Source organism: Carya illinoinensis, chromosome 2, assembly GCF_018687715.1.
Source record: "Carya illinoinensis cultivar Pawnee chromosome 2, C.illinoinensisPawnee_v1, whole genome shotgun sequence".
NCBI lineage: Eukaryota > Viridiplantae > Streptophyta > Magnoliopsida > Fagales > Juglandaceae > Carya > Carya illinoinensis.
This window is the reverse complement of record NC_056753.1, coordinates 15,570,993-15,584,548: the sequence shown is the minus strand read 5'-3', so window position 1 is coordinate 15,584,548 and position 13,556 is coordinate 15,570,993. Positions and strand designations below refer to the sequence as shown.

Here is a 13,556-nt window from a genome sequence, read left to right as displayed (position 1 = left end):
CCGCCACTGTGCAGCTGCACACGCTGCACACCGTACGTGGCGTCATTTTAAATCTTTTTATTTTTTTTTTTTTTTTTAAACGTGCGTTTTAGAAAGGTAAAAACGTGATATTTCGGTTGGCTGAAACGAAACAGAAAATTTCGAATTCCTCCCGCGAAACCCCTCCTCCCTCGGCCCCGCGTCACCTTCCTCCGCCCAGCGCCACCGGCGACGCCGTCTCTCTCCCCAGCGACACCGAGCGACGCTACTTCATACACGAAAGAGGAGCCACTGCGTGGAAATCATTGAAAGGAGCAAACAGTTGGAGTGCGAAGACCCTCGTCCCTCGCCGCCGTCGTTGATCATACGGAGGTAAAACATTTTCAGACCAGTGAACTTCCATATGGTTACGTTCATTTTGTGTACTGGGAGAGGTGAGTTTTGGGTTTTTTCAGATGAATATTTTGGATTAGGGCATGGAAAAAAAAAATCAGTTTTTGCATGGTGTTTGACCTCTGGTTTGGACCTCTGTTTTCAAGCATGTCATTCATACATTGTTTGATTGAAGATGATTATTTGTATTTCGAATCAATTTTTTGCATGTTTTTCATACATTCTTAATCGTGTGTTGTGCCTTTTACAAGGTTAGTACTGCTAGCTGGGTCTTCTGATAGTGCAGAGTTTTTGCATTGTAAGGAAAATGCATGCATCATTAGATAAAAAAATGGGTAAGCTGTTCTTACTTTATCTTCAAAAATTTTATTGGAGTTTAAGCGAAGTGGTGGGCTAAGCTTGAACCTTATCCATGTTGGGCATAAGTAATAGTTATAGCCTTTATTTTCATCTTCATGCTGCATGATGTTCAGTTTCCTCTACTTACAGAGCATGTAAATCCCGAAAAGAAGCCTTTATTTTCATCTTCATGCTGCATGATGTTCAGTTTCCTCTACTTACAGAGCATGTAAATCCCGAAAAGAATGGACACTAAATATGACCATTTTGATGGACTAGATGAACGTGGTATACTTGTGGAATTGATTATCCTTTCAACTAAAAAACAAAAAAATTTGCAGTGCCTAGACCAGATCAGTGTGTTTGTAGTCTATGAAATGGTGCGGGTTCCTTAGACTGTGAAGTTTTAACTGTTTTATAGCGGGCAAGATATAAACTTGAATGTGATAAAATTAGTGTCTGGTCTAGTTTGAATTTTAGAGAAAGCTAATGAAGACTCCCAATACATGTTATATTTCCACCACTGTTTGCTTTAAGCTCTTCCGTAGGGAAAGGATTACTTACACTTCTTTTGATCAGCATTATATCCAGATTCTTGAGTTCATGTTGGAGCATGAAACTGATGCATCTGATATTTTTGTTCATGATTTTTCGTTCAAGTCTCATAATTGACCCATTCTAGTCTATATATAATAAATTAGGGAATGCGAATATCACTTATTGCTAAGAAAAATGTTTTGTTTACACAGAGCTGATTCCCACTCTTAGTTTCATTTGTAGTCTCTAATAGATTCTACATAATTCTAGCAATTCTACAAATGCTGTTTAGGCATCTATATGGTTATGAATACGACTGTCTACATGGATCTTGGTAATTTATTACTTATTGCATTGAGTCATTCTACTAAAACAAAGACCAACAAAACTGCCACGGGTACAATAGAGCTTTCGGTTCTTTAGAACTCTTATAAATCCTTTTCTTGATAGGTAAGTTCTATTTGGACATTCTGATGCAAAGTGCAATTGTTCCCTAAATACTTTCAATTAATTTATATATTGAGTGATGAAGCCATTTTCTACACTACTTGAAAGAGCCTTATTTCCTGATTTTCTTTGGAAGAAGAATGGAATATATGTGCTTTCAATTTTTGGTTTATTGGGTGAGTAACTTTGTCATTCCAGGCCACTTGCTTTTTGAAATCTTTTTTCATAATTTTTTGCCATCTCCCAATTGCTGTTTTTCTTGTTGTCTTCAAGTCCACTGAAAGGGCTTTATCCTCTTTAACTTGCCCTTTCTGTGTGCATGTTGTGAGGCACAAGCTCAATCTTTGATTTCTTCTATTGAACTGAAAAACCTAATTTAGAAATTGTGAAATTATTTCTTTCTTTTTGATAGGTCAGATGGATAACCTTAGAAAATGTGAATAACATCCAAATAAACAGTGTTGGATATTTGCAGGAATTTATAGGTTGCTTTAATAACTATCTTATAAAAAAATCAAATGTGACAATAATGTGAAACAGTTTATTAAGTGTCAAGATTCTATTGTCAGACTTTAATGGGAATAAAACTTCTTTTCTGCTTCGCCTTTAAAGCCTCGGAAGACTGACTTAAATTTAGTGTGATGGGGGAAGAGGAAGATAGAATGGCACGCAGACCTTCGACCTCGACTTCACAAGCCTTTTACATGCATCAGAATGTATTTGGAAATCCAAATGTCGACCATGTGAGTAGCCAGGTTGATGTTTTGACTTCTATTAAAGTGTGTTTGACGTGCTCATTCATTTAAGTAATTGCATAATGGCAGCATCCTCACGATATGAACAACCCTCCGCCGAGTAGTTTGGAGGATTTCATTAGAGTTGAAGATTCATTCGGGGTATATTTGAGTTTGTTACCCTAAATTCAAAAATTTACATGTTAATTCATGTGTTTATAGTGATTCAAAATTTTCCTATGTTGTGCTGCTATTGAATTGTAGATGCCACCTTATACTCAATACCAATCGTCGAGTAATTGGGAAGACTTGAGGCAAGAAACGCCTCCTGCGTCGATGACACCAAAGAGTGTAGAATCTGAAAATGAAGCAAATGTTGGAAGTTGTCATGATGCTGATGGTATTACACTATTCGATGCTATGTATTTATTTCTCTTAGTATTTCATTGATGCTAATTCATCATTATGTTTTCATTGATAGAAATGTTCTTCGACATAAATGAAGATTTAGAGGGTACCACTGTTGTCCCGGATGATGAGGTACAAGTTGAACCACCAAGATCCGGTATGGAGTTTGGTAGTGAAAAAGAGCTTATTGCCTACTATAAGCAGTATGCCAAGCAAGAGGGATTTGGGGTAAGGATACAGAGGACTAAAAGAGATGATGAGGGGAGGCCTGTGTATGTGACTATTGGTTGTGCCCGTGGCGGAAAGTACTATCCTAAGCCAAACACTAATATGTCGAAACCACGGGCAACAACTAAAACGGGTTGTAAAGCGAAGGTAAATGCAACGTTGAATAACAATGAGAAATGGGTTTTCACCACTGTTGAAAATTCTCACAACCATATTACTGTGAGCCCCAAGAAAAGTAGACTATTGCGATCGCACAAACATCTAGATGAATACAGTCAAAGAATCCTTGAGCTGAACGATAGAGCCGGTATACGAATGAATAAGAATTTTTATTCGCTTGTTGTTGACGCTGGGGGTTATGATAATTTGGCTTTTCAAGAGCAAGATTGTAGGAATTTCATAGACAAAGCTAGATATTTAAGGTTGGGTAAAGGAGGTAGCGAGGCACTTAATGAGTATTTCAAAAGAATGAGAGATCAGAATGATGGTGTCGTTTCCTACATGGACGTGGATGATGATGGAAGACTACGGAATGTGTTTTGGGCTGATGCACGGAGTAGAGCCGCCTATGAGTATTTTGGAGACGTTGTATCCTTCGATACAACGTATCTAACAAATAGGTATGGTATGCCGTTTGCTCCATTCGTTGGTGTTAACCATCATGGCCAGTCCATACTATTTGGGGCGGGATTGCTATCAAGCGAGGACACACATAGTTTTGTTTGGTTATTTCGAATGTGGTTGGATTGCATGAAGGGTAGGGCGCCGAAAGCTATCATAACCGACCAAGATCGAGCGATGAAGAATGCGATTGCTACTGTATTCCCTGATACTCGCCATAGATATTGTTTATGGCATATAATGCGCAAACTTCCAGAGAAGTTAGGATCGCACGCCAAATTCAACCTGGGGTTGAAGAATGACATTCAGTCTACATTATATGATTCACAGACCACCACAGAATTTGAGGAGAGCTGGGGTCAACTACTTGTAAAATATGATCTGCAAGGCAACCATTGGCTTCAGTCCTTATATGAGGAAAGGTCCTTTTGGGTTCCAGTTTTCCTCAAGAGTGTATTTTGGGCTGGTATGAGCACAACGCAGAGGTCCGAAAGTATGAACGCATTTTTTGACGGGTATGTCCATGCTGGGACGACATTGAAGGAATTTGTCGACCAATTCGATAATGCTCTTAGAAAGAAAGTGGAGGTCGAGACAACGGCTGATTTCAATTCTAGCAACCAAACTATCCCCTGTGTCTCCCCTTTCAACATTGAGAAGCAGTTTCAAAAAGTCTACACGAATGCCAAGTTTAAAGAGGTCCAAAGAGAGTTGATGGGCCTAATGTGTTGTAATTGTTGGTTGGTAAGCACACAAGGGTGCATTTTAACATTTGATGTGTTGGATGAAATTTCGTTTGATGAGCAAAGCAAAAGAGTTCATTACTCAGTTTACTATAACGAAGATGAGTGTGAGGTAAAATGCACTTGTGGATTGTTTGAGATGAGGGGGATTATATGTAGGCATGCACTTAGAGTTTGTCAGTTGAGAAATATTAATGTGCTGCCAGATGTATATTTCCTAGATCGATGGAGAAAGGACTTAAAGAGGCATTACACATTAATCAGAAGTAGTTATGATGACCTCAGGGGTAGATCAAACACGCGTAATTACGAGCTTATGATCCAAAGATGTTCGAAATTAGCAGCAAAAATATCCTCAAACAATGACAAAGTCCATGCATTTCTGCACTATGTTGACGAGTTTGATAAAACATGTGAAGGTTCAACGTGTGACTCGACATTCCAATCAACTCAGGCCAACCCAACGGTGGTATTGGATAAGGGTAAAAAGATTTTAAGCCTGAACGTTGTTCGAGGGAAAGGGAGACCTCCAAATAAGAGAAAGGTTCCACCCGTGGAGAAGATGGCAACAAAGAGGAAAAAACAGGTATGCATGTCGAAACACGTTGCCTACTTGATATTTAGTAGTTCTAATGCTAATATATGAACATTTTCCCCTGTAATTAGACTTGCAGGAAACTCCAAATAGATGAAAGTCAGCCCCAAGAGAGCCCGGGATGTCAACCTTAACCAACTTCATTTATTGACCTGGGTGGTAGTAACGAGTCTCTAATTAAATTTTCTTCATTTATATCTTTATTATATTTAACAATTTTAAATATAATACTTGATGGGTTGGTCAATCTCCTGCAGTTTGTTCATAATGATTTTTGTGAGAGTCTCCTATTTTTGTGAAATGGGTGTTGGTGTAGATGAGGGAGGAGGTTTTGTCAAAATAATTGGCCTTTGGACAACTGAGAGTGCCATTAAGCAAAACAATGTGTTTGTTTTGGTATCTGCATAAGGTAAATGTATTGTTGGGTTTCTATCAACAATATTTGCATGTGGGAAAATGGCATATAACAGCTACCGGAGGTTTTTAGGAACTGCTGAAAGATCACAAGATGGTTTTATTGATGTTGCTGGGAGTTGTCACAACCCTGACTCAGTCCAAAACTAGCACATATGGCACTTGAGAATTTAAGACAAGAAAATATGAGGTATGCCAAAGGTTAGAATAGGATTTGTCAAAATATTGGAGTTACTGCAATAGAAGCCCGTCTACTTGTTTTAAATCTATATTTGGGCACTCCAAGATTGATTTACATTTGTATAGTAGTAGTTACACTTTGAGGAGTGGTGTCATTTTCCTAATCTAAACAAATAGGTGTGGTAGTCGGGCTTTTCTGCTGATGCTCCACCGCAAACAAGTTTCAAGGAAAACAACTTATGATACTTATGTTCATCTGTTAAATGTCAACCTTATTTAAATGCTGATGAGGTTTATTTATGGTTTCAGGATGGTGTTGGTTAAACAGTGAGAAAGGCTAAGGAAAGAAGGAATAACACAAAGGAGGTTAACTGGTGACAAGCAGAATACTGCCATGCTGATTGCACAATACTGCAATTTTGTACCCCCAGGTAGTTCTTCTCATATATGAAAATTTTAATTATCCCTTATTGTTAGCAATGTAAGAAATGGCTTGACCTGGAATTTTGAGATATATGCCTTCGAATGGGAGAAGCTTAGATGGAGAAAGTATGTATGGTGTATGCATTTTAGAATTTCATGGCTTGACCTAAATTCTTTGTATATCTTGGATGTCAAATTCTTGGGTCCATCCATCTACCTATTTGACAAATGCCCAGATTGTATGTTAGTTTTGATGCTGCTGATTCTATTGAACTGCTGCATACTTATGATGTTAGTTTAATGGCTTCACCCTACTTGTCACAATACTTCTAGCAGTATTGTTAAGAAGTTATAACACAAATAAAGTACCCTTTTTATTTCAGGAACAATAAAAAGGGTGGTATTCTATTTCTATTGAAAGCTGAATATAAACATAATGCAATTGTGAGCATTTATTGATTTTTAGAGATTTAGCTTCTACGTAATTACAGCTGCGATGTAGCCGTAATTTTTTATGCTACATTTAACCAAGAATACCACTAATTTATTCCTATTTTTGTAGCCAACGAATATGTGAGAAGTTGGATTGCAGAGGAACGTGGGCTTGCTTCATGGTTGATAGTTATCCAGAAGTTGTCCAGGAGCTGCACTGAACTGAAGATTTAAAAATTGTTACCCTAAATATTTTGAATGCTTGATATAATGTCCATCAAGTGCGATGTGCCTGGTGTTCTTCATTTGTATATCTTTCATTTTAAGAGATGATGAGGGGAATTTATTGTACAGTCCAATGGATATGTATGCAAAGCTTTCTTGTATGGCACTTGAAAATGGAGCCACACTTAATAGCTGAGAGTGTACGGGGTAATATGTTGAATGACTTATAGATTTAAAGGTGAATCTGCATGTAAATTTTCTTCATTCTATTTAATGATATCTTTTTGTGAAAGTGGGATCGGATCTCACCTAATGATGAGGTAAATATTGAAGTGCCATCAGGATGTTAGAACTACCAAAATAATGGGTAAGTTTTGCCATTGAACGTCGAAACACGTAGCTAAGCAATAATCATTCAAAAATCCACCTTGCCCTTCAACTCAGACTAGGATCAGTTATAGCCAACACCAATACGTGAATTGCATAAGAACTGAATGTTATAAAATATCTTGCATCTTTTGAGCAATGTCACTAAATAACACCTGGACCGAGTCTACAAGGACAAGATAATTGCACTAAAGTTCTTTACACAGTTAATGTCTTAACACCATACAATTTAAATACATGGTCTTGGTCCACCAACCATGTGCACTTCAAAAGGAGCATGCAAAACACACATTCTATCATACACAGTACTTTACATATAATTTATGCAAACCAAATAAACACTATTACAAATGTCAGAATCCAGTACAAAATCAGAAGTTTTCGCTTTTGCTTTTTCAGATTCTTTGCCATCTCTCTCACTTTATCTTCCCGTTTCCGAACAGCATACTCGCGCTGCAATACATCATTCAACAAAAAACTTGTCGCCTTATTCTCACGGGCACGAAAATTTTCATCTAGCAAATGAAGTATATCGGCCCATACAAAAAATTCACACCTTGCATCTCCCTACACAGTATTAATTCCCAATTAGTACTGTCTTAATACACCTCAAGCAGCAAACCATTGGAAGTACACAACAAAACAAACCACAACATCAAATTTGGCTTTACCGTTTTATAGTTTGGGCAAGCGAAAAATCTCCTTCCGGGATTTTTTGACGTGTGAGATGTCTTTAGTTGTGTTTTCAAACCACACCAACAAGTTGGAGATTCCATGCGAAAATCATTAACAACAGATGATGATTGAGATGCTGACATGGCTGATTCTGAAAAAGCAAATAAAATTTGTGCGTGCGTGTGAGAAGTAAATAAACGGGTTCTATACCAATAAATAAAAATTATGAAATAGCAAAATAATACCCATGTTACCAATAAAGTGTACTGGTCAGAATGATGGTTTTCAGACCAATGAATGTGCAGCCACTGAGAACTTACATTCACGTGTTTTAAATCATCAAGACATCATTACGTTAGCGCGGGGGGACCTGCAGCATGGTTTAAAACTCGAGCCAATTGAATAAAAGGATAACAATTACAAATTCCAGAATTCCTTTCCAGCTATAGTGACGGTTAATCCAAATAAAGTATATAAGATCTGGAGAAAATGGCATAAAACTTTCAGCTCCTTTGTAGAGTTCAAAAGAAATTTTTGTGAACTTCGTCTAAGACACCTAAAGGTCTGATAGAGCCAGAGGCGCACTCATTTGCAGTGGAAGCATGACAAAATATGCATTCAATATCTAATGGTTGAGGAAAAATATTTAAAGAATTTGGCCGTAGGAGGCTTTCTTGCCTCTAATGCACCTACTTAGGTGGGGCATCAGAGTTGTAATTCAGGCTGTGCCTTTCGGGATGTCAATAAAATTTGTTTATATATCAAAAATATATATATCATGGTTGAGGAAAAGAACATACCCAATTGACTGAAATCAGAAAAACTCACACCTTGATAAATCTAAAGAATCGGTGTGGCTTTGGGGCTTATGAAGAACTTCATGGACAAGAAACTATAGAACACAGAAAGTCTAATGCACAATAACCTAAACACCAGTAGAAAATGCATGAAAAAAAAAGTTGGAATAGCTATTGTTTTCCATCTTAAGAATTTCAGGAAAAACTAGCTTAGCATAAAAAGCTATCCAGAAGTTACTCCACACCAGATGAAGCACAAACAGAACAGAAAGAGAGACTTCTTGCTAAAATGGTAAGGAGGTACCTGAAAGTTTAAATCAATTGCAAATTAATAGCAGAGAACATTATTTGAGGCTTTTAAAGTTAAAAAAAAAAATTAATAAAAAAAAATTAAAAAAGGAAGACAAAAAAAACAAGTAAATCTGAAATAACAGCAAGCATTAAACTACAATCAAGCTTTTTAAACAATAAGAACTTGCCGAGGAACAAAATCTCATGCAACAATTGAAACAAACAAGCATCAAAAGTCCTCATAAACTTGTCCAGTTTATGAAATGAAATGAAATGTTGCAAGTCAAGCAGTTCTGTTTGGATCAAACTGTGAATCATTGAATGCTAGCTTACAATTACCCAAGCAACAATGTTGTTTTTTCATATCATATCACAGTATGCATCACAATAAAATTGTGATGTCAAAAGTAGTTTTTGTCCACGAGAATGTGCAAACTAATAACCTTCAAATATTTAAAACATACAATTACCATAATTTAGGTCTAAGACGTAATCTAAAAGAACACTCAGAAATTAGACAAAATAAACGATACATTGTAATGAAGGAGCTTGAACTTATAACCTGGATAGCGAGTAATAAATTCTTCCTGAAGCATTTCCAGTTCCTGAAAAGAAAATGACAGACGAACTGAATTTCACCATTAGTTTCTAGCAAATACACGGAGCAAAAAATAATGAAGCAAATAGACAAAAAAAAAATTAATTTTGCCCAAGCCCTAGAATCACAGATTATTTACCGGTACCAAATAATCTGTGGACTTAGGGACCTAGGGCATGGGGACTAATCTCCTCGGGAGGGCTGAGGGTCTTGGTGGGGAGGGTTGAGGTCGGTGGTTGCTTGGCTTCTAGGGCTGAGGAGCTTTCGGGAGGGGGAGCTTTTGCGAGACGAGGGGGAGAGTGCTGTTATGAAACCTTCGAGAATCGAGAACACACGTTTCGGGAGAGATCAGCTAACTAGAGCGCCCAGTTATGAAACCTTCTCAAAAATCAAAAGGATGAGGAGATTCGGGAGGGCGAGAGGGATTTCGACTTCTTACGTTCGGGAGAGAGGAGGGAACACGAGCTCTGTTTCTTCTCTTTCTCAAAAATCAAATGTACCAGAATGCTGAGGGAGGGAACGGAAAGCAGGGTCATTTTCGTCATTAGACTACGCCACGTATTGTGTGCGCCCGGCTGCTCCCAAACAGGGGCTGCTCCCAATATTTTCCCTAAAAAATAAATAACTGCTGCACAACACCCTCATACGTAACATATCATCATTTTTAAAGTGTAAAATAGAAGAAAATAAAATAATAAATTTATATTTTTTAATAATATAAAAAAATATGAAACTATTGTGTATATTTTTTCTAAAAAATATGGATCGAGTCTAGGTAAATTATTTAAAATAGAATATGAGAAATTTTATTTGCAATCCTCAAGTGGAGATTATATGTGCAGGTCTTTTATTAAATAAGAAAAAATATTATTTTAGGAGTGATATTTTAATAATTTTAAAAAATTTTAAAGATAAAATTATCTATACCTGTATTGTAGTCTCCAAATGGAAACTCTACATAATATTGCTCTTAAAATATATATCTATAGTAATTATATAAGCGGCAATCGTTGAGCTACAGTCTAACAATAGTGATTTTCCCACTTTCCTTTTATTTTTCCGTGTATTTTGGTCTCTAATTTTTCTACCCATTGATTTATATCGGTTTGTTTCCGTGCAGTTGGGTTTTATTTGTCTTTTCGGATGGGTGAGATGTTTTACCGTCATGTGGTGTGACGTTATGTCAGTGATATTTTTTCAGAATAATTTTAGACCACACAAATCCCTTTCTCAAGTTTTATTCGTCTACCTCTCGAGTTTTCTCTCTAAACTCAAACCCTCTCTCTTTTCTCTCTCTACCTCGCAACCCTTAATTTATCTTCGTGTTGCTGAAACCCAAAGCACCGAAGCTATGAGACCCAGGCTCAACACCTCTTTATCCTCTGTTTCCATCGTCTCAACCACAGCCTCTGCAATTTCCAATGTCGCTAGCAACTACGCCGCATCTGTGTTGTGGTAATGACTCCACCATACCAAGCCACGCCAAGCCAGTCAGATCTACTGTTCTCTTCTCGATCTCCTCCACCACGCCTTAGAAATGGTGGTTTCAGTAACTCTCTCTCTCTCTCTCTCTCTCTCTCTCTCTCTCTCTCTCTCTTCACCATCCATGGCTAAAGAAGCCTAGCTCAGCAGTCGTCACTCTCTTTGTATGGGATTCGACTGGATTTTTTTTTTTTTTCCGTAGTTGTTGCATTGCCGAGCATTGGGATTAACTCATAGTTCATCATGTAGATACACGAAAGTTTTAGCTCACCCATCAAACATCATTTGGAAAGCGGCGTCTGAATTTTTGGAGTAACCACTGAATTTTTAAAGTTGGGATATGGTCTTCTGCAAGGGAGTGAGTATACATAAGCCCCACCAACTCATTCATTTTGTTTCTCTCCAAGTTTCTAAATAATATTTTGCTTTATTTTGAGGGTCTAATGGTTTAAAACCTCATCCGAATGCATGGTAAATAGATGGTATTTGATCAGTGCTTTGGATTGTCTAATGAAATTGTTGAAAAGCAAGCTTTTATTTGCTTGGGTAAGTAAATATTTTGGACTTTATGAATTCCATTCTTAATGAAACAAGAACTATTTATGAAATTGCTTGTTGCATTTCTCAGCTTCCTTCCTCCTCGGTTACATCTATAAACATTTTTTTCTCCCTTAGTTTTTTAGGACCAAGAAAGATGCACTGATTCTGGGTTCAAGACCTTGGAGAATAGGAACAAGCCCATCTTTTTTAAAGATTTCAAGAAACTAGGGAATTTTGGAGTTAAATAGTTTGCATCAAACATATTGCTGATAGATGATAAGCCGTACAAGGCTCTACTAATCCATGTATGTGACAGACAATATTCTTCAGGATGTACTAGGTTTCACAATAGCTCGAGTTTCTAATTTTATTTTTAATTTTTTTTGTGCAGCCTTATACAGCAATATTTCCTGATGATGAATACAAGGCCGATCAAATTAATGATGTCACTTTAGGTGAGAGATTTAAGACCATTTCTTAGTCATTTGATATCTTAGAAAAGAGCAAATATTTATAGCCCTCAAGTCCTTGAAGATTAAGTTTATATTATGATTTCTAAATTAAACATTGGTTGTTATATTGTCCATTAGGACCAAAAGGTCAGCTACGTGCGTACTTGGATGGCCTGGCGGAAGAGGTGAAGGTTCCTACTTATGTGAAAGGACATCCATTTGGGTAGCCGACAATAACCAAATCACATCCTGAGTGGGAATACTATTCCAAGACCACTGGCCGTTTTCAGACTAAATAAACGATCCCAATTATGTTTGGGAATTAGTTTTAGAATACCTTTGCTTCTAATGCTGTTTAGGGTTGTTTTCTTAAGGATTGTTTTCTTAGACAGTTCTACAAATCTATCTCTAAAGTGGATTACTTCATTCTTGGACATGGATTCATTATGGTATCTATTTCAACCAATTACCCATTTAATAAATTCAAGTCTATCGATTTCCTTGATTGATCATATGTTTTTTTGTCAATCTTGCATGTACTACAATTCCAGGCCCACTTCTTAGAAGGAAATAACTTTAATTATCAAAAGTATATAAGAAGAGCTTTGGAAAAAGACTTTGGGGATTTGGATATATTCTGTATTGTTCATATTCTTCAATGCATGAACAGAGTGCATTCACTTGTTAATGTTATGATGATTTGGATTTCTGTAGTTTATTTATTTTGCTAGGCATTAACTGTTATTTGAGGGGCCTCATCCCCAGATTCTATACTTACGAAAAGCATCATTAATGTTGGGTTTCTCTTCATCCATTTGCTTGGGTTTATTTTTTCTCTCTAAATGCAGTTGTCACACTTATTGTTAGTCCTATATCATCATATCCAATTATTTTGTCTCTTTCCTATCTTTGTTCTGCCAGTAAGATTATTCAATCAGTAATTCATAATCTCAAATGTTTCACTTGGCTCACCTGCAAGTTTGTATGCTTTTGTGCAGCTCCAAAGATATCTAATGTTGATTGCATATTGAATTGTGACCAAGAGTATCTTTTTTCTATCTTTCCGATTCTGGAGCACATTTGCATCTTCCTATGGTGATGAGTACAATAGAAATTAAAAGATGACACTTTTTATTATTTTTTTTCATTTTTTATAAGTATTTTGTTTTCATTTTTGGAAATTATTCTGCTTACTTTGGCTTTTATTGGCTAGACGTCAAAATTGGACCGATTTTCCTTATTAAGCAATCTTCCTTTTGCGGTAAACTTTACAAAGCTGAAACTTTGTAAAGGGAAGACACTTTTCGTTTGTTCCCATAATGGTAAAGATTCTAACTTCTCTTTCATCAGTGGTAATACATATTTATTAACTTGATGGGATTAGATGTGCCAAGTTATGGACTGACCCATGGACATGAAATCATTTGAATTAGCTCAAATGTGTTTTTATCATATCATTTCAGTTGGCCTTTCTATTCATGTTTCGTATAGGATTCATTCTCGAATTAAAGAACATTTTTCTCTTGTTTCTTGAATTATGAGTATTGTTATATTAAATTTTAATTGTTACTATTTGGTCTAGAACTGATTTTTTTGGAGACCTTCTTGTTTTAACTCTGCTTTTCCTGAACTCAGT

General features: G+C 36.7%; 1 protein-coding gene and 2 long non-coding RNA genes across 6 annotated transcripts; 2 read left to right on the top strand and 1 right to left on the bottom strand.

Annotated features, from left to right (window-relative positions):
* The first annotated feature begins 50 nt into the window (after positions 1–50).
* On the top strand, positions 51–6,934 carry LOC122300171. Its single transcript, XR_006239941.1, has 3 exons — positions 51–707; positions 5,928–6,049; positions 6,604–6,934. It is a non-coding gene; the product is annotated as an uncharacterized LOC122300171 (long non-coding RNA).
* A 313-nt stretch (positions 6,935–7,247) lies between these two features.
* On the bottom strand, positions 7,248–10,043 carry LOC122294440. Of its 4 annotated transcripts, XR_006237625.1 has the most exons (5): positions 9,886–10,043; positions 9,411–9,453; positions 8,015–8,130; positions 7,757–7,911; positions 7,248–7,652 (listed from the first exon to the last, which is right to left on the bottom strand). XR_006237625.1 is itself a non-coding variant. In XM_043103182.1 (4 exons), exons 2-4 carry the CDS (start codon positions 8,007–8,009, stop codon positions 7,407–7,409), a joined length of 405 nt encoding a protein of 134 aa, XP_042959116.1. In that variant the 5' UTR covers positions 8,010–8,130; positions 9,411–9,771; the 3' UTR covers positions 7,248–7,406. The 4 variants fall into 4 exon arrangements, 2 of the variants coding, with proteins under 2 accessions (XP_042959116.1, XP_042959110.1); XR_006237622.1 differs by having other exon boundaries at positions 7,757–8,130; XM_043103182.1 differs by lacking the exon at positions 9,886–10,043 and having other exon boundaries at positions 8,006–8,130; positions 9,411–9,771.
* Positions 10,044–10,764: 721 nt separating this feature from the next.
* LOC122294529 lies at positions 10,765–13,316 on the top strand. Its single transcript, XR_006237669.1, has 3 exons — positions 10,765–11,286; positions 11,860–11,923; positions 12,059–13,316. It is a non-coding gene; the product is annotated as an uncharacterized LOC122294529 (long non-coding RNA).
* The last annotated feature ends 240 nt before the right edge of the window (positions 13,317–13,556 follow it).

Excerpts from the sequence above, each read along its gene's own strand:
- LOC122294440 (XM_043103182.1), bottom strand. Across the intron at positions 7,653-7,756 it reads CTTGCCCAAACTATAAAACG|GGAGATGCAAGGTGTGAATT; the intron begins GTAAAGCCAAAT and ends AATACTGTGTAG.